The sequence below is a fragment of the Chiloscyllium punctatum genome, chromosome 8 (genome assembly GCF_047496795.1).
Source record: "Chiloscyllium punctatum isolate Juve2018m chromosome 8, sChiPun1.3, whole genome shotgun sequence".
Taxonomy (NCBI): Eukaryota; Metazoa; Chordata; class Chondrichthyes; order Orectolobiformes; family Hemiscylliidae; genus Chiloscyllium; species Chiloscyllium punctatum.
This window is the reverse complement of record NC_092746.1, coordinates 46118128-46132516: the sequence shown is the minus strand read 5'-3', so window position 1 is coordinate 46132516 and position 14389 is coordinate 46118128. Positions and strand designations below refer to the sequence as shown.

General features: G+C 38.8%; 2 protein-coding genes across 5 annotated transcripts in view; one reads left to right on the top strand and one right to left on the bottom strand.

The window, feature by feature from the left end:
- Positions 1–3669, top strand: part of casd1 (CAS1 domain containing 1) — a 104467-nt gene extending 100798 nt beyond the window's left edge. The window contains exon 19 of the mRNA XM_072575470.1: positions 72–3669. Within this exon, the coding sequence (XP_072431571.1) occupies positions 72–335 (264 nt within the window). The 3' untranslated portion in view covers positions 336–3669. The remainder of the gene's footprint in view (positions 1–71) is intronic.
- Positions 1–14389, bottom strand: part of sgce (sarcoglycan, epsilon) — a 103145-nt gene that overhangs the window by 6343 nt on the left and 82413 nt on the right. The window contains exon 12 of one of the 4 annotated variants that reach the window (XM_072575478.1): positions 8054–8415. The exons of 1 other annotated variant lie outside the window; for it this stretch is intronic. In XM_072575478.1, the coding sequence (XP_072431579.1) occupies positions 8246–8415 (170 nt within the window). In that variant the 3' untranslated portion in view covers positions 8054–8245. Of the gene's footprint in view, positions 1–8053; positions 8416–14389 lie in introns of those variants that run through there. 2 more of the 4 variants (XM_072575472.1, XM_072575471.1) reach the window with 2 other exon arrangements.

Sequence of the window (14389 nt, the reverse complement as noted above, 5' to 3'; positions counted from 1 at the left end):
ATCTTGGTCTTTTTAAAACATTGAACTGATTGTATGTACATACCTTTCATATTGAAACCTTTTTCTTTCAGCTCTTCATATGCCAATATCATATCTGGCTTGCAGCAGATACCAAAGGAATCCTCGTGCTCATTCCTGGCAACCCAGTGCTCAACATTATCATCAGCACTTTTATTTTTGTGCTAGTTGCTCACGAAATCTCTCAGATCACAAATGATCTTGTACAGATAGCCATTCCCAAAGATAATTATGTTGCACTGAAAAGACTGCTGTGTGCAACAGTGTTTTTATTGGCGCTTCTCACATTGTCAACTGTTGAACAATTGAACAAGTAACTGAAATAATGACTGAGGAGGCTCAAGTACCTATTTTGACTTTCATATTTAATAAAGAAAAAAACCTCAAAGAATTGTGTATTGAGAGGAAGAAAGCTTAAAGTCTGTGCAACAATACGATTCCTCATAATATCAAATCTGAAGAAAACATACTGATGTAAATAGACATGCTGAAAGTGTTTGGTTACATTATGATCGATTTGAAAGCCACTTTAAGTATTGGGATAATTGATGGAGTGACTACTGAACCGGTAGCATCTTTTGATATGCTATTTCACGAGATTTTCTATTTGGGTATACAGTATTTCTTGGGCACCTGTTTGTTATGATGTGACTTCCAGTTCAAACTTTCCATATTTTCACTTAATTTCATCAACAGTAATTAGTCCAATTTTATGAAGAAAACATTTTGGGATATCTACTGACGTAAAGTTTGGTCCTTGATATCTTTAGGTATCTATTCACTTGAAATTTTAATTCTCTGATGCTGAGGAGTTTGACATGTTTTATTTTCCTCTATATCCCTATGCTGTGACGTTGGGCAAAGTAACTTTCTTTCATAATTCACGTATAGGTGCAGTATAAAAAAAATTAATATCACTATGGAGCACTGACAAAATGAATAGACTGGGAGTTTGTTCACTGAATTATTCCTGACTTGAAAGAGATATGTTGGTTGATACCTGTGATTGTAGTATTGCATTACTGGAAAAATTAGGCTGCCAACAAATTTCAACCACTGCTAACACTCGTCTACTGTTTCATTTCTCCCTTTTAAAGAAAGGAAAACATTTTACTTTATTGTGAAATAAATGGTTAATTCTCAAAGTAAGTACATTCACCAGTTTAAAACTCCTAATTAGAAGTGTTGTCAATATGGACTGAAACACTGATCTAATTAGGCATTCCTGCTCCATGTGCAAGTGAAGTAGCCAACAACTTGTAAATTTAGTTAGTATGATTTAATGACCAGTTCCAGTGTTTGTGGCCATTTAAACCTGTATGATAAATTATGTTTTATGATTGTTAGATTATATTAGTTCTTACTAACAATGTGCTAAAATTTGTTTATTAGTTTTTTAAAAAAGACAACATTCTTGCTGCTACAATTTAGGCATTTTAAAAGTTTTGTAGCAGGAAGAAAGGGAAGAAGAGGCGCTAAGGATTTATTACACATTTAAGTTCACTGTGACTGTTTCCTAAATCAGACTTGCACTGCATTTCACAAGTTAGTTCATGTAAAAAACCTGATTTGTGTTTTGAACAAATGGCCATACTGAATGCTTTAAACGCATCTTGTTTATGGATTTTTAAAATATCGATATGAGCTCTCTATCTCTCAGATATATTTGTAGGAAACTGTCAGGTAACTTGTTGATGCCAAATTCTTATTCACCTGATTAGATTTTAACCATTTTCATTAGTCAAATTGCTCAAGAGTTTGAAATAGTTGAGTATGATTTTTGATATGCAAGGTGCCATAAATCATTGTTACTGATATCTATTTAAATCATGGTAACATTTCTGCCTTAATTTGTCAGATTTACAAACCCTGCAGTATGGTTTTTTCACTTAATTCTTTTCAAGTGAATTATCTTTGAATTTCAGCACATCTGTATATTTAGTAATAAATATTTTGAAGTTGTAGAACTACTTTTCAAATTACACATACTAATGGTGGAGATCTTGCAGTGTGACTGCACAAAAAAATGTTTTTGAGGAATTCTGTGCTTAAGTGCCATTTTAACCCATCTTATGAAGATAAAGATGTGAGATCAAAATCAGGAGCACTCAAAATAGTGTCCTTTCTAATTTATCAAGATTTTTAAAAATTAGTTCTTAAAATGAATGAATTTCACATAACATTCCTTCCCTTCTCTCCGGTTGATGTGTGGTAAAGGTGCTTTAGCATTGAGAATAGCCAAACTAGAAGATTCTAGATTTGACTGAAGACTAGATGTGCTGATTTCATTGTGATTGGTACAACATTCCTTAGTAACATTAACTATTTCCTCTTGGAAAGTGTGCTTAATACTTTGGTAATAGTTCAAAACCACATGAAGCAGGACCTTGTTGGCAAGGTACCATGCAACTGTGCCCAGCATCTTATATATTGAGCAGGAATTTAATCTTTTTAGACATGCATCAAAGATTTCATCATTTTGGAGGAACGTGACAGGCGGGGGAAATTGAGTTTCTCAGTGCAGTCAAATTTTTCGTATGGTTCATACTGTTGTTTGTGAATCCCACATTTGGCTGGGCTTTATTTATTTTACTAAATTGTTAATTTTTCTGAAAATCTATGAAATCAATGACCTGAGTAACTTTTGCACTAAGAATTTCATTTTGTAATATTCCAATACTCGCACGTCCTTTTCTTTGTAACATGTTTTGTTTGTGAATGATCTCTGTAGCCTTCAGAACCTTTCGGGTCACCAGAGCTGGAGTGATTTTTGTATGTTCCTTTCTGTTCGTTAAACTTCATTTTGAAATGATGGCTTGGCTGAAGAATTTACTGCACTTAATCGGGATTTCAGGCTTGAATAAATTCCTACAGTTACAGAAATTAATATAAGTCCTGTATAATGTAATACCAAATGTTAATCTTTGACAGTTCTTATTGCACTTGGAGTCACATCTTTTTAGTACCACCATTTATATTTGAGTTCTTGCAGTGTTTTAGGTCAGTCATATTTTGTGTATAGATTAACTTTTTTCTGTTTTTGAGATTTTGCACTTATGAAGAGCTGTGTGACTGTGGTAAGTTTATAATTGAACAGTTTTTCCTGAAACAGCTGAGTGCTAGTTAAAATTTTCTGAAATGAGTTTCATTTACAATTTAGTGTTGTTTGTAATGGATTTCCTAGGTAGTTTGAGATGTGAAAATTTAATGTTGTAGTGTTTAAAAACAAAATTTATATTTTGTACAGTTTTTAATCGTGAATTCTTTATGGTTGTTTTGCAGATTTATGGAATTGATTTTTTTTTAAGTGGTTTTGTTTAAAAACTAAAAATTTATGTTATAAAGCTACAGTATCATTCAGTGATGTTTACTCTTAGATTGGAAGATTTTCACCTGGTTTCATGACTGAATTCAGTTTCTCTTTACATTTATTTAATTACTGGGCCACATGTAAAATAACTGGCTATGATAAGCATAAATAAATTGGTCTGACTTATGGAAATTGAGGAATGCATGATGTTTAAATTTTTTCCAATGTGTTTGTAGTTTTGATTTGTGTTTAGTGGTTTGCTAAGCCACTAACTGTTCAAATGTGTACCTCATATTGAACGTGTCAAACCTAAAATAAATTTCCCATGTTTTGTACGTTTACTGTGTTTACGCGGAAATTGGTTTTGACAAAATTTCAAGTTTCCATCAGATCTGGAAATCTGCAAAACTAGGAAAGCATCAATGCACAGTAGTTTAAAAGCAAGCTTCTGCATTCTAAATAATGCAGATTTTCTGTTTCTCTAAAATGCTTGTTAATTATAATTTAAACGTTTCTTTCTGTCTGGTTAGTTTGTAAACTGTATTTTATTCAGTTTTGTAATATATTCAATTTGAAGCACCTGTTATGGGCCTACATTGATATGCACAAAGTTAGATTTTTTTTAAATTTATGTAATCAATGTCTAATGGAATGAAGCTGGAAAATTAATGGCAGCCTGTTTAACTACATAGAAAATTCCTTCATTTTTGAGCTTTTATAATGGCTCCTATTTTAGGGTGAGTATGCTGAACAGTGGAAAACTGCAGTTTGTCGTTTGCTTTGTTTATTTAGTCCAGTGAAATGTTATCTTTCGTCCCATTTTGAACTGATCCAAATGTAATCCCAGGTACTTTTATTAAATGCCTCCGTGAACATGCAGTGTTTGCTATTGCCAGAATGTTGTTTTGTTTTGAGTTTTTTTAATAGTTGAGGTAGATAATTGGCATTTGTTACCATTAATGCATTTGTTGTTTAACATGGCACAAAATTCCCATAAGAAAAAATTCTACTCCATTCAGATTATATGTTTAAAATTTATTGAATATATAAAGCTTTAAAAGAACAATACTGAACTGTACAATCTTGTCCATAATTGTCACTTTAAAAGTTGTCTGCTCAGAATAAGCAAATTATATAGTTTCACTATTTATAGTAAAATCATCCAGTAATATGAATAGACTAATGTGCAATAAATCCTTGTCAAATTATAAAACGACTCTGGTGATTCTGATAGGTTCCTACATTGTTGGAATCAATAGGAACAGATGAAAAGCATGGATTAAAAATAACACTTGAGGTGAGTGACCAAATATGGTCCATTTTGAGTAAATTAGTTTGAGTGCATTCATCAAACTAGTGCCGATATTTTTTACTTCCCCACAAGCTATCCTTCTGAATTTCCAATGTAAATTCAAATAGATGTTAATGCCAAAATAAAAGACAGGATTTTGTGCTTACTTCTTTAAAACTTTCAGTATGGACTATGTTTAAAAATCTTAAATAACTGCATTCATCCAAAATTTAAGTATTAAAGTATTTCAGGAGGAATAGTTAGCTATCTCTTCCTCACTGTTTAGCCACATGTTGCTCATTGTATGGATTCCACCACTTGCAACAAGTCATAGGAATTTTAATAAACTTTTTTTAACATTTGATGACATCTCAGATTCAATCTTGAAATTTGATCTAAATTTCATCCTTGGAGTTGTTTTCTTGCAACCTTCGGAAGGAACAAATCTGACCTCAAGTAGCTTGGAGGGTATAACAATTCTGCCTTAATGTTACTTACCTACAACCACTAATTGAAAATAGTGTTTAGTTCAATTTTCAAAGTGTTGAAATAAATGCTTTAAAGAGCTGCTTTGCTATACAGAACACATTTTAATTGTGAATTAAAAATAATTCACTCTGGGATACTGGTATGGCTGGCCAGGTCAGCATTTATTACCCATCCCTAATAATAAGATGGTGGTTAGCTGTTTTATTGAAGCATTGCAATCCTTAGTGCAGGTACACCCTCAGTGTTGTGAGGGAAGAGGTTCTAGTATTTTGATCCAGCAACAGTGAAGAAAGAGCTGTATAGTTCTGTCAGAATGCGGTGAGGTTTGGATCGGAATTTGCAGGTGCTGGTGATCCCGTTTCTCTGCTAGTCTTATCCTTCTAGATGGTACAGCTTGAAGATTTAAAAGATGCTATGTATGGAGCTTTGGTGAGTTGTTTTAAAGTGCATCTCATTGGTCATGTGCACTGCTGACATTGGTTTTGAAAAGAGTGAATTTTGAAGGTGTTAAATGGGTGGCAAAAAACAGGTTCATTTGTCCGAAATGATAAAAATTACAAATTGCAAAACTAGTAACATTCATGTAAACATATTAACATCCCTCTCCAAGTTTCTACCATGTATAGCAATACTTTACCTGAGTTGCTGTATTTAGTCAATATAGCCTAGTTTTAAAAAAGGAGTCCATTGTGATCATTGCCATATGGTGTGAGAAAGCTGAATAAAAAAATTCCAGTGTGCTAGCAAAGCCACTGATTTATTGTGTGCAGTTATAAGTGAAAATGCCAATAAAGTTCTGTGATACTAAGTTGGATATGAGATTATTGCATTAAACCGCATGTAGAAGGCTTTGCCTTCATGATTCTGTGAATATTTGTCCCTTTTGACACTGGGAACAAATCTGCACTACTGTTGTCTTTTGCTGAATTTGTGGAATTATCAACATTAAATTGATGTTCTTTATTTAACATATTAAACCTCTGGACATTTACTCTTGTTTAATTTGATATGGTCTTGCATCCACACACACGTCTCTATATCTCAGCTAATAGTATGCTGCTTTTGTTTGAAAAGGGTTTTGGAGCTACGTTTGTATTTTAGATTTGTGGGCATTAAATATTCCCATTTGCAGTTTACTCTCAACTGAAAATGAGGTTTCTTGTTTAACCAGTAGAAAAATTGTTAAACAAGTACAAATCTAGTTTAGCTCAAATATGGATAATCCATGAAGTTAAATTCTACTTGAGAGCGAGTTTCGAGAAGATTTGTGGCTCAGGTTGAGATTCTGGATGTAGGCTTGCTTGCTGAGCTGGAAGGTTTGTTTTCAGACATTTTGTCATCATACTAGGTAACATGAGTGAGCCTCCGGATGAAGCACTGGTGACATGGCCCGCTTTCTATTCGTATTTAGGTTTCCTTGGGCTGGTGATGCCATTTCCTGTGGTGACATCATTTCCTGCTTTTCTCAGGGGATGAACCAACATCTCAGAAATGACTACTCCGACCCCTTTGCATCGTGGTAGCCCACAAACCCACTAACACACTAAAACAGCAGCTAATGAAGTTGAAATACCCTATGCAGCCAACAAGCAAAACTAATGTCATTTACAAAATATCTTGAAACCCAACCCAAGGAAACCTAAACAAATAGAAAGCAGGCCATGGCACCAGTGCTTCATCCAGAGGCTCACTGATGATGGTGACCTAACATCTAAGAACAAACCTTGCAGCTCAGCGAGCAAACCTACATCCGGAACTATTTGAGACTTAGCCTGTTTAGATTCAAATGATGGATAAATCGCACTTTTTGATAAAAAAATTAAAATGCATGCTAAATATATTGTGCACCCAAAATATTTCATTGCAGTTATTTATTGTTTGCATTTTGCATACAATGAGATTTTCAGCAAAAACAACGTGAAATACCTGTCACTTACAGTATTTGTGAAAAAAATGAAACAAAGGTCCTATGTAATTAGAAATGACCAATTTTGGGACTTTAAAATAACATTAAACACTTTCTTTGAAAACATTGTTTGTACATTTAGTAATGATTCTATTTAAACTTTTTAGTCTAGCTTCCGCATTGTTATTTTTGAATGCAGTGAGAAGTTCCTTGTTCCAGATATATTAATCTTAACTTTCTCCCCTTTTCTGGTTTTGCATGTGGCATCTACCATCTAGTACCTTGCCCATTCTTGAGACATAGATCCATCTGATTCCAATTATTAAGACTACCCGCCTCGCAGAACTTATTCCCAGTACTCCCAGAAAGGTAGACTGTTGTCAAAGGAACAAAATGGTAGTTAGTTCAGAAACTGATCAGATCGATGTACCCAGTGGTAGTCTTGAGGTTCAGCAATTAATACCAAAGACAGAAAACTGGTTGCGTATAAGTAGTGTGTGGCTTGAGGCTAGCAATATTTGATATCACTGGCAACATAAAGGATAAGTATTGACATTTACTTATCGGTGGGAAATATTGACACGTTTGTAAATAGTAGTGTACACACGAGAAGTTATAAGAAGTAGATTTGTTACTCTACTAGTAACTCCAAACCCAAGAGATCAAATTGTACCATGGTGAATAGTGACATTTGAATTCAATAAATTTGGAAATTGGTTAGTTAACACGAGATGAAAATACTGCTAGAAGCTGTCACATTGTCATAATCATCTCACATGGTTCACGTGTATGATCGTTTATACTCTAGTAGAATGATGTTATGGACCAGATGAAACCCTCTCAAAATATATCAAGATGATAGCCTAAATCCTAACTTATTTAAGGGCAAGTGTAAAGTGCAGTGTTCCAGACATGATTTAGTTGATTTACTACTAGATTTCAAGTAAAGCACACTTTATTTTTACAAACAAAAAAAAGGTATAATTTTAACTTTGTTGAAATACTTAACAAAATAAGATATTGAAATACTTAACTACTAATCGTCAACTGTTCCAATATAGCAGTATCCCATAAACACCCCCTTGACAAATACAAATTCAGCAAAACAGATTTTCCTCACAGACTCTCCTCCCCAGAACAGGAGAAAGAAACACTGAAGTAAACCGTCTAGCAGCAGCGAGAGAGAACTCAAGCTTTTTCTGCAGCGAAGAGAAAGCTATATCTAAAAGCTTCAGCAGCCAACTCGTAACCCGAAAGCACAACAAAAATCTGGATCGGGGCGAGCCTGACTCCACCCACTCCTTCTTCTTTTGTCGAATTCAAAACAAAGACTCCAGGAGCTCAAAGCTGCTGACTCACTGCTTCTGAAGCAGATATTCCAGTACCACTGACAACACCTCTCTGCAAGAGAAACAGCACAGAAGAAATCTCTTTTAAGGACACACTACTGACACAATGGGTAGTTCCAGTGAGGAACCAAAGAGGTTATCATTGAGATGCTGGATATGCCATCCCATATTCCCAATTCCTCTGCCTCCGCCGGATCTGCTCCCAGGAGGACCAGTTCCACCACAGAGCACACCAGATGGCCTCCTTCTTTAGAGACTGCAATTTCCCTTCTCACGTGGTTAAAGATACCCTCCAATGCATCTTGTCTACATCTCTCACCTCTGCCCTCAAACGCACCCCTCCAACCGTAATAATGACAGAACGCCCCTGGTGCTCACCTTCCACCCTACCAACCTTCACATAAACCAAATCATCCGCCGACATTTCCACCACCTCCAAACAGACCCCACCACCAGCGATATATTTCCATCCCCACCCCTTTCCACCTTCTGCAAAGACCGTTCCCTCCATGACTACCTAGTCAGGTCCACGCCCCCCTACAACCCAACCTCCCATCCTGGCACTTTCGCCTGCCACCGCAGGAACTGTAAAACCTGCGCCCACACCTCCTCCCTCACCTCTATCCAAGGCCCTAGTTTTACTTGCACATCCACTAATATCATTTATTGTATCCGTTGCTCCCGATGCAGTCTCCTCTACATTGGGGAGACTGGGCACCTCCTAGCAGAGCGCTTTAGGGAACATCTCCAGGACACCCGCACCAATCAACCACACTGCCCCATGGCCCAACATTTCAACTCTTCCCCCCCCCCCCCCCCGCCACCCACCTCCCACCTCCCACCTCCCACTCTGCCAAGGACATGGAGGTCCTGGGCCTCCATCACCGCCGCTCCATCACCACCAGACACCTGGAGGAAGAATGCCTCATCTTCCGCCTTGGAACACCACCCCCAGGGCATCAATGTGGACTTCAACAGTTTCCTCATTTCCCCTTCCCCCGCTTCACCCTAGTTCTAAACTTCCAGCTCAGTACTGTCCCCATGACTTGTCTGGACTTGTCCTACCTGCCTATCTCCTTTTCCACCTATCCACTCCACCCTCTCCTCCCTGACCTATCACCTTCATCCCCCTCCCCCACTCACCCATTGTACTCTATGCTACTTTCTCCCCACCCGCACCCTCCTCTAGCTTATCTCTCCACGCTTCAGGCTCACTGCCTTTATTCCTGATGAAGGGCTTTTGCCTGAAATGTCGATTTCGAAGCTCTTTGGATGCTGCCTGAACTGCGATCTCTTCCAGCACCACTAATCCAGAATCTGGTTTCCAGGATCTGCAGTCATTGTTTTTACGTAGCCCATTATAACAGTCTATACTCAGGAGAAGCATGCTGCTGAAGCATTCATAAAAGAGAAGGTAGAGGTAACCAGAGGTATTAAAAGCTATGTATAGTAAATTAAGTCAGCAGGACTGGACCAAACACATTTAGAGTCATAGAGATGTAAGCATGGAAACAGACCCTTCGGTCCAACCCATCCACGCCGACCAGATATCCCACTCCAATCTAGTCCCACCTGCCAGCACCCGGCCCATATCCCTCCAAACCCTTCCTATTCATATACCCATCCAAATGCCTCTTAAATGTTGCAATTGTACCAGCCTCCACCACTTGCTCTGGCAGCTCATTCCATACACGTACCATCCTCTGCGTGAAAAGGTTGCCCCTTAGGTCTCTTTTATATCTTTCCCCTCTCACCCTAAACCCATGCCCTATAGTTCTGGACTCCCTGACCCCAGGGAAAAGACTTTGCCTATTTACCCTATCCATGCCCCTGATAATTTTGTAAACCTCTAAGGTCACCCCTCAGCCTCCGACGCACCAGGGAAAATAGCCCCAGCCTGTTCAGCCTCTCCCTATAGCTCAAATCCTCCAACCCTGGCACCATCCTTGTAAATCTCTTCTGAATCCTTTCAAGTTTCACAACATCTTTCCGATAGGAAGGAGACGAGAATTGCACGCAATATTCCAACAGTGGCCTAACCAATGTCCTGTACAGCCACAACATGACCTCCCAAATTTGAAGATAAGGGAAGTAAAGATGAAAGTTGCAGACATACTGATTTAATCGTGCAGTCTCCCTTGAATAAAGGACACTGTGCACCAAGGACTGGAAAATTGTAAATATTATGTCCTTTTTTTAGAAAAAATAGATAAATCCAGCAAATACAGACCAGTTTAGTGGTGGAAAAGATTTTCTAAGTAATCACTCGGAATGGAATTTTACGAGTTAAAGAAAAATTGAGGAAAACCAGCATGGAAATGTTATGGGTAAATAGAAAAACTTGAACAAGTTAAACACTGTATAGTAACACAAGTGTTAAATAAAGTGAATTACAATGAAATGCAGATAGATTTGCCCAAAAGACCATAAGCATGCAGTGGCTGTCATTTTAAGGATTCCCAGCAAAAATGCATTCTAGTGAGGAGGAAAGATTCAAAGAGAGGGATAAACCAACCATGGCTAATCAAGGAAGTTAAGGAGAGTATGAACATAGAACATTACAGAGCAGCACAGGCCCTTCAGCCCTCTATATTGCACTGACCTATGAAGTTGAAAGAAAAAATTATATAAGGAAACAAAATCAGTGGCCTCAAAGACTGGGATAGATTCAGAATCTAGCACAGGGGAACTTAAGGTAAAAAGAGAAAATAAATTACAAGGCCAAACTAATGAGGAATACAAGCGCTTCTTTAAATGTATAAAAAGAGGGATCAAACTGAATATCGATCGAACTTCTGAGTTGGAGGAAAGGGAAAGTGAAAGCAACAGGGAGTATGGCGTTAAATGGAAAGACAAGCAGCAGGATAGCATGTGTCCAGGCGGATTTAAAATTGAGGCAGACTGGGAATGCAGAAAAAAGCAAGGATAATTTAGGACATCATATGACTTCCAATATCTCTAATGATAAGAAAGTTAGCATTAAAGCGCTTTACCTGAATGCGCGTAGCATTCATAACAAAGCAGATGAACTAATGGCGCAGATCATAGTGAATGATTATGATGTGGTAGGCATCACAGAGACTTGGTTACAGGGGGGGTCAGGACTGGCAGTTAAACCTCCAAGGATTTTCAACTTATCGAAAAGACAGGGAGGTCGGCAGAGGGGGTGAGGTTGCCTTGTTAGTTAAGAACAATATTAAATCTATGGCACTGAATGACATAGCGTCAGATGATGTGGAGTCTGTGTGGATGGAATTGAGGAACCACAAAGGCAAAAAAACCATAATTGGAGTTATGTACAGACCTCCTAACAGTGGTCAGGAGCAGGCATGCAACATGTACCGGGAAATAGAGAAGGCATGTCAGAAAGGCAAGGTCACGGTGATCATGGGAGACTTCAATATGCAGGTGGACTGGGTAAATAATGTTGCCAGTGGATCCAAAGAAAGGGAATTCATGGAATGCTTACAGGATGGCTTTTTGGAACAGCTTGTCATGGAGCCCACAAGGGAGCAGGCTATTCTCGACTTAGTGCCATTGTAATGAGCCAGACTTTATAAAAGATCTTAAAGTAAGGGAACCCTTAGGAAGCAGCGATCATAATATGGTAGAGTTCAGGCTGGAGTTTGAAAGAGAGAAGGCAAAATCGGATGTAATGGTGTTACAGTTAAATAAAGGTAATTATGAGGGCATGAGAGAGGAACTGACAAAAATAGACTGGAAGCAGAGGCTTGCGGGGAAGACAGTACAGTAGAGCAAAAATGGCAGGAGTTTGTGGGTATAATTAAGGACACTGTACAGAGATTCACCCCCAAGAAAAGAAAGATTATCCAGGGAGGGATTAGACAGCCATGGCTGACAAAGGAAGTCAGGAAATGTATTAAAGAAAAAGAGAGATCCTATAAAGTGGCCATGAGCACTGGGAAATCAGAAGATTGGGAAGGCTACAAAAGCAAACAGAGGATAACAAAGAGAGTAATAAGAAAGGAGAGGATCAAATATGAAGGTAGGCTAGCCAGTAATATTAGAAATGATAGTAAAAGTTTCTTTCAATACATAAGAAACAAACGACAGACAAAAGTAGACATTGGGCCACTTCAACCTGATGCTGGAAGCCTAGTGATGGGAGATAAGGAAATAGCAGGAGAACTTAACAAGTACTTTGCGTCAATTTTCACAGTGGAAGACAGGAGTAATATCCCAACAATTAAAGGGAGTCAGGGGACTGAGTTGAATATGGTTGTCATTACAAAAGAGATAGTGCTAGAAAAGCTAAAAAGTCTTAAAATTGATAAATCTCCTGGCCTCGATGGGATACATCCTAGAGTTCTGAGAGAGGTGGCTGAGGAAATAGCGGAGGCATTGGTTGAGATCTTTCAAGAGTCACTGGAGTCACGGAAAGTCCCGGATGATTGGAAGATCGCGGTTGTAACCCCATTGTTCGAGAAAGGATCAAGACAAAAGATGGAAAATTATAGGCCAATTAGCTTAACCTCGGTTGTTGGTAAAATTCTAGAATCCATCATTAAGGATGAGGTTTCTAAATTCTTAGAAGAGCAGAGTCTGATTAGAACAAGTCAACATGGATTTACTAAGGGGAGGTCATGCCTGACAAACCTGTTGGTATTCTTTGAAGAGGTGACAAGTAGGTTAGACCAGGGAAACCTAGTGGATGTGGTCTATCTAGACTTCCAAAAGGCCTTTGATAAGGTGCCACACGGGAGGCTGCTGAGCAAGTGAGGGCCCATGGTGTTCGAGGTGAGCTACTGGGATGGATTGAGGATTGGCTGTCTGACAGAAGGCAGAGAGTTGGGATAAAAGGTTCTTTTTCAGAATGGCAGCTGGTGACGAGCGGTGTCCCGCAGGGTTCAGTGTTGGGGCCACAGCTGTTCGCATTATATATTAATGATCTGGATGAAGGGACTGGGGGCATTCTAGCGAAGTTTGCCGATGATACGAAGATAGGTGGACAGGCAGGTAGTACTGAGGAAGTGGGGAGGCTGCAGAAGGATTTAGACAGTTTGGGAGAGTGGTCCAAGAAATGGCTGATGGAATTCAACGTGAACAAATGCGAGGTCTTGCACTTTGGCAAAAAGAATAAAAGCACAGACTACTTTCTAAATGGTGACAAAATTCGTAAAGCCAAAGTACAAAGGGATCTGGGAGTGCTGGTCGAGGATTCTCTAAAGGTCAACATGCAGGTTGAGTCTGTGATTAAGAAAGCGAATGCGATGTTGTCACTTATCTCAAGAGGGTTGGAATATAAAAACACCGTTGTGCTACTGAGACTTTATAAAGCTCTGGTTAGGCCCCATTTGGAGTACTGTGTCCAGTTTTGGTCCCAACACCTCAGGAAGGACATACTGGCACTGGAACGTGTCCTGCGGAGATTCACACGGATGATCCCTGGAATGGTAGGTCTAACATATGAGGAACGGCTGAGGATCTTGGGATTGTATTCATTGGAGTTTAGAAGATTAAGGGGAGACTTAGTAGAGACGTACAAGATAATACATGGCTTGGAAAGGGTGGATGCTAGGAAATTGTTTCCGATAGGTGAGGAGACTAGGACCCGTGGACACAGCCTTAGAATTAGAGGGAGTAAATTCAGAACAGAAATGCAGAGACATTTCTTCAGCCAGAGAGTGGTGGGCCTGTGGAATTCATTGCCGCAGAGTGCAGTGGAGGCCAGGACGCTAAATGTCTTCAAGGCAGAGATTGATAGATTCTTGTTGTCTCGGGGAATTAAGGGCTACGGGGAGAATGTGGGTAAGTGGAGTTGAAGTGCCCAGCAGCCATGATTGAATGGCGGAGTGGACTCGATGGGCCGAATGGCCTTACTTCCACTCCTATGTCTTATGGTCCTAGAAAATGAATTTGGGGAGATAGTTATGGGGAATAAGGAAATGACAGGTGAGTTAAACAGAAATTATCAGTTTTTATGATGCAAGATACTTTGAACATCCCATTAATGCCAAAAAAATTGGGGGTGGAGGTGGAATTACGTTCCAACCATCACGAGAGAA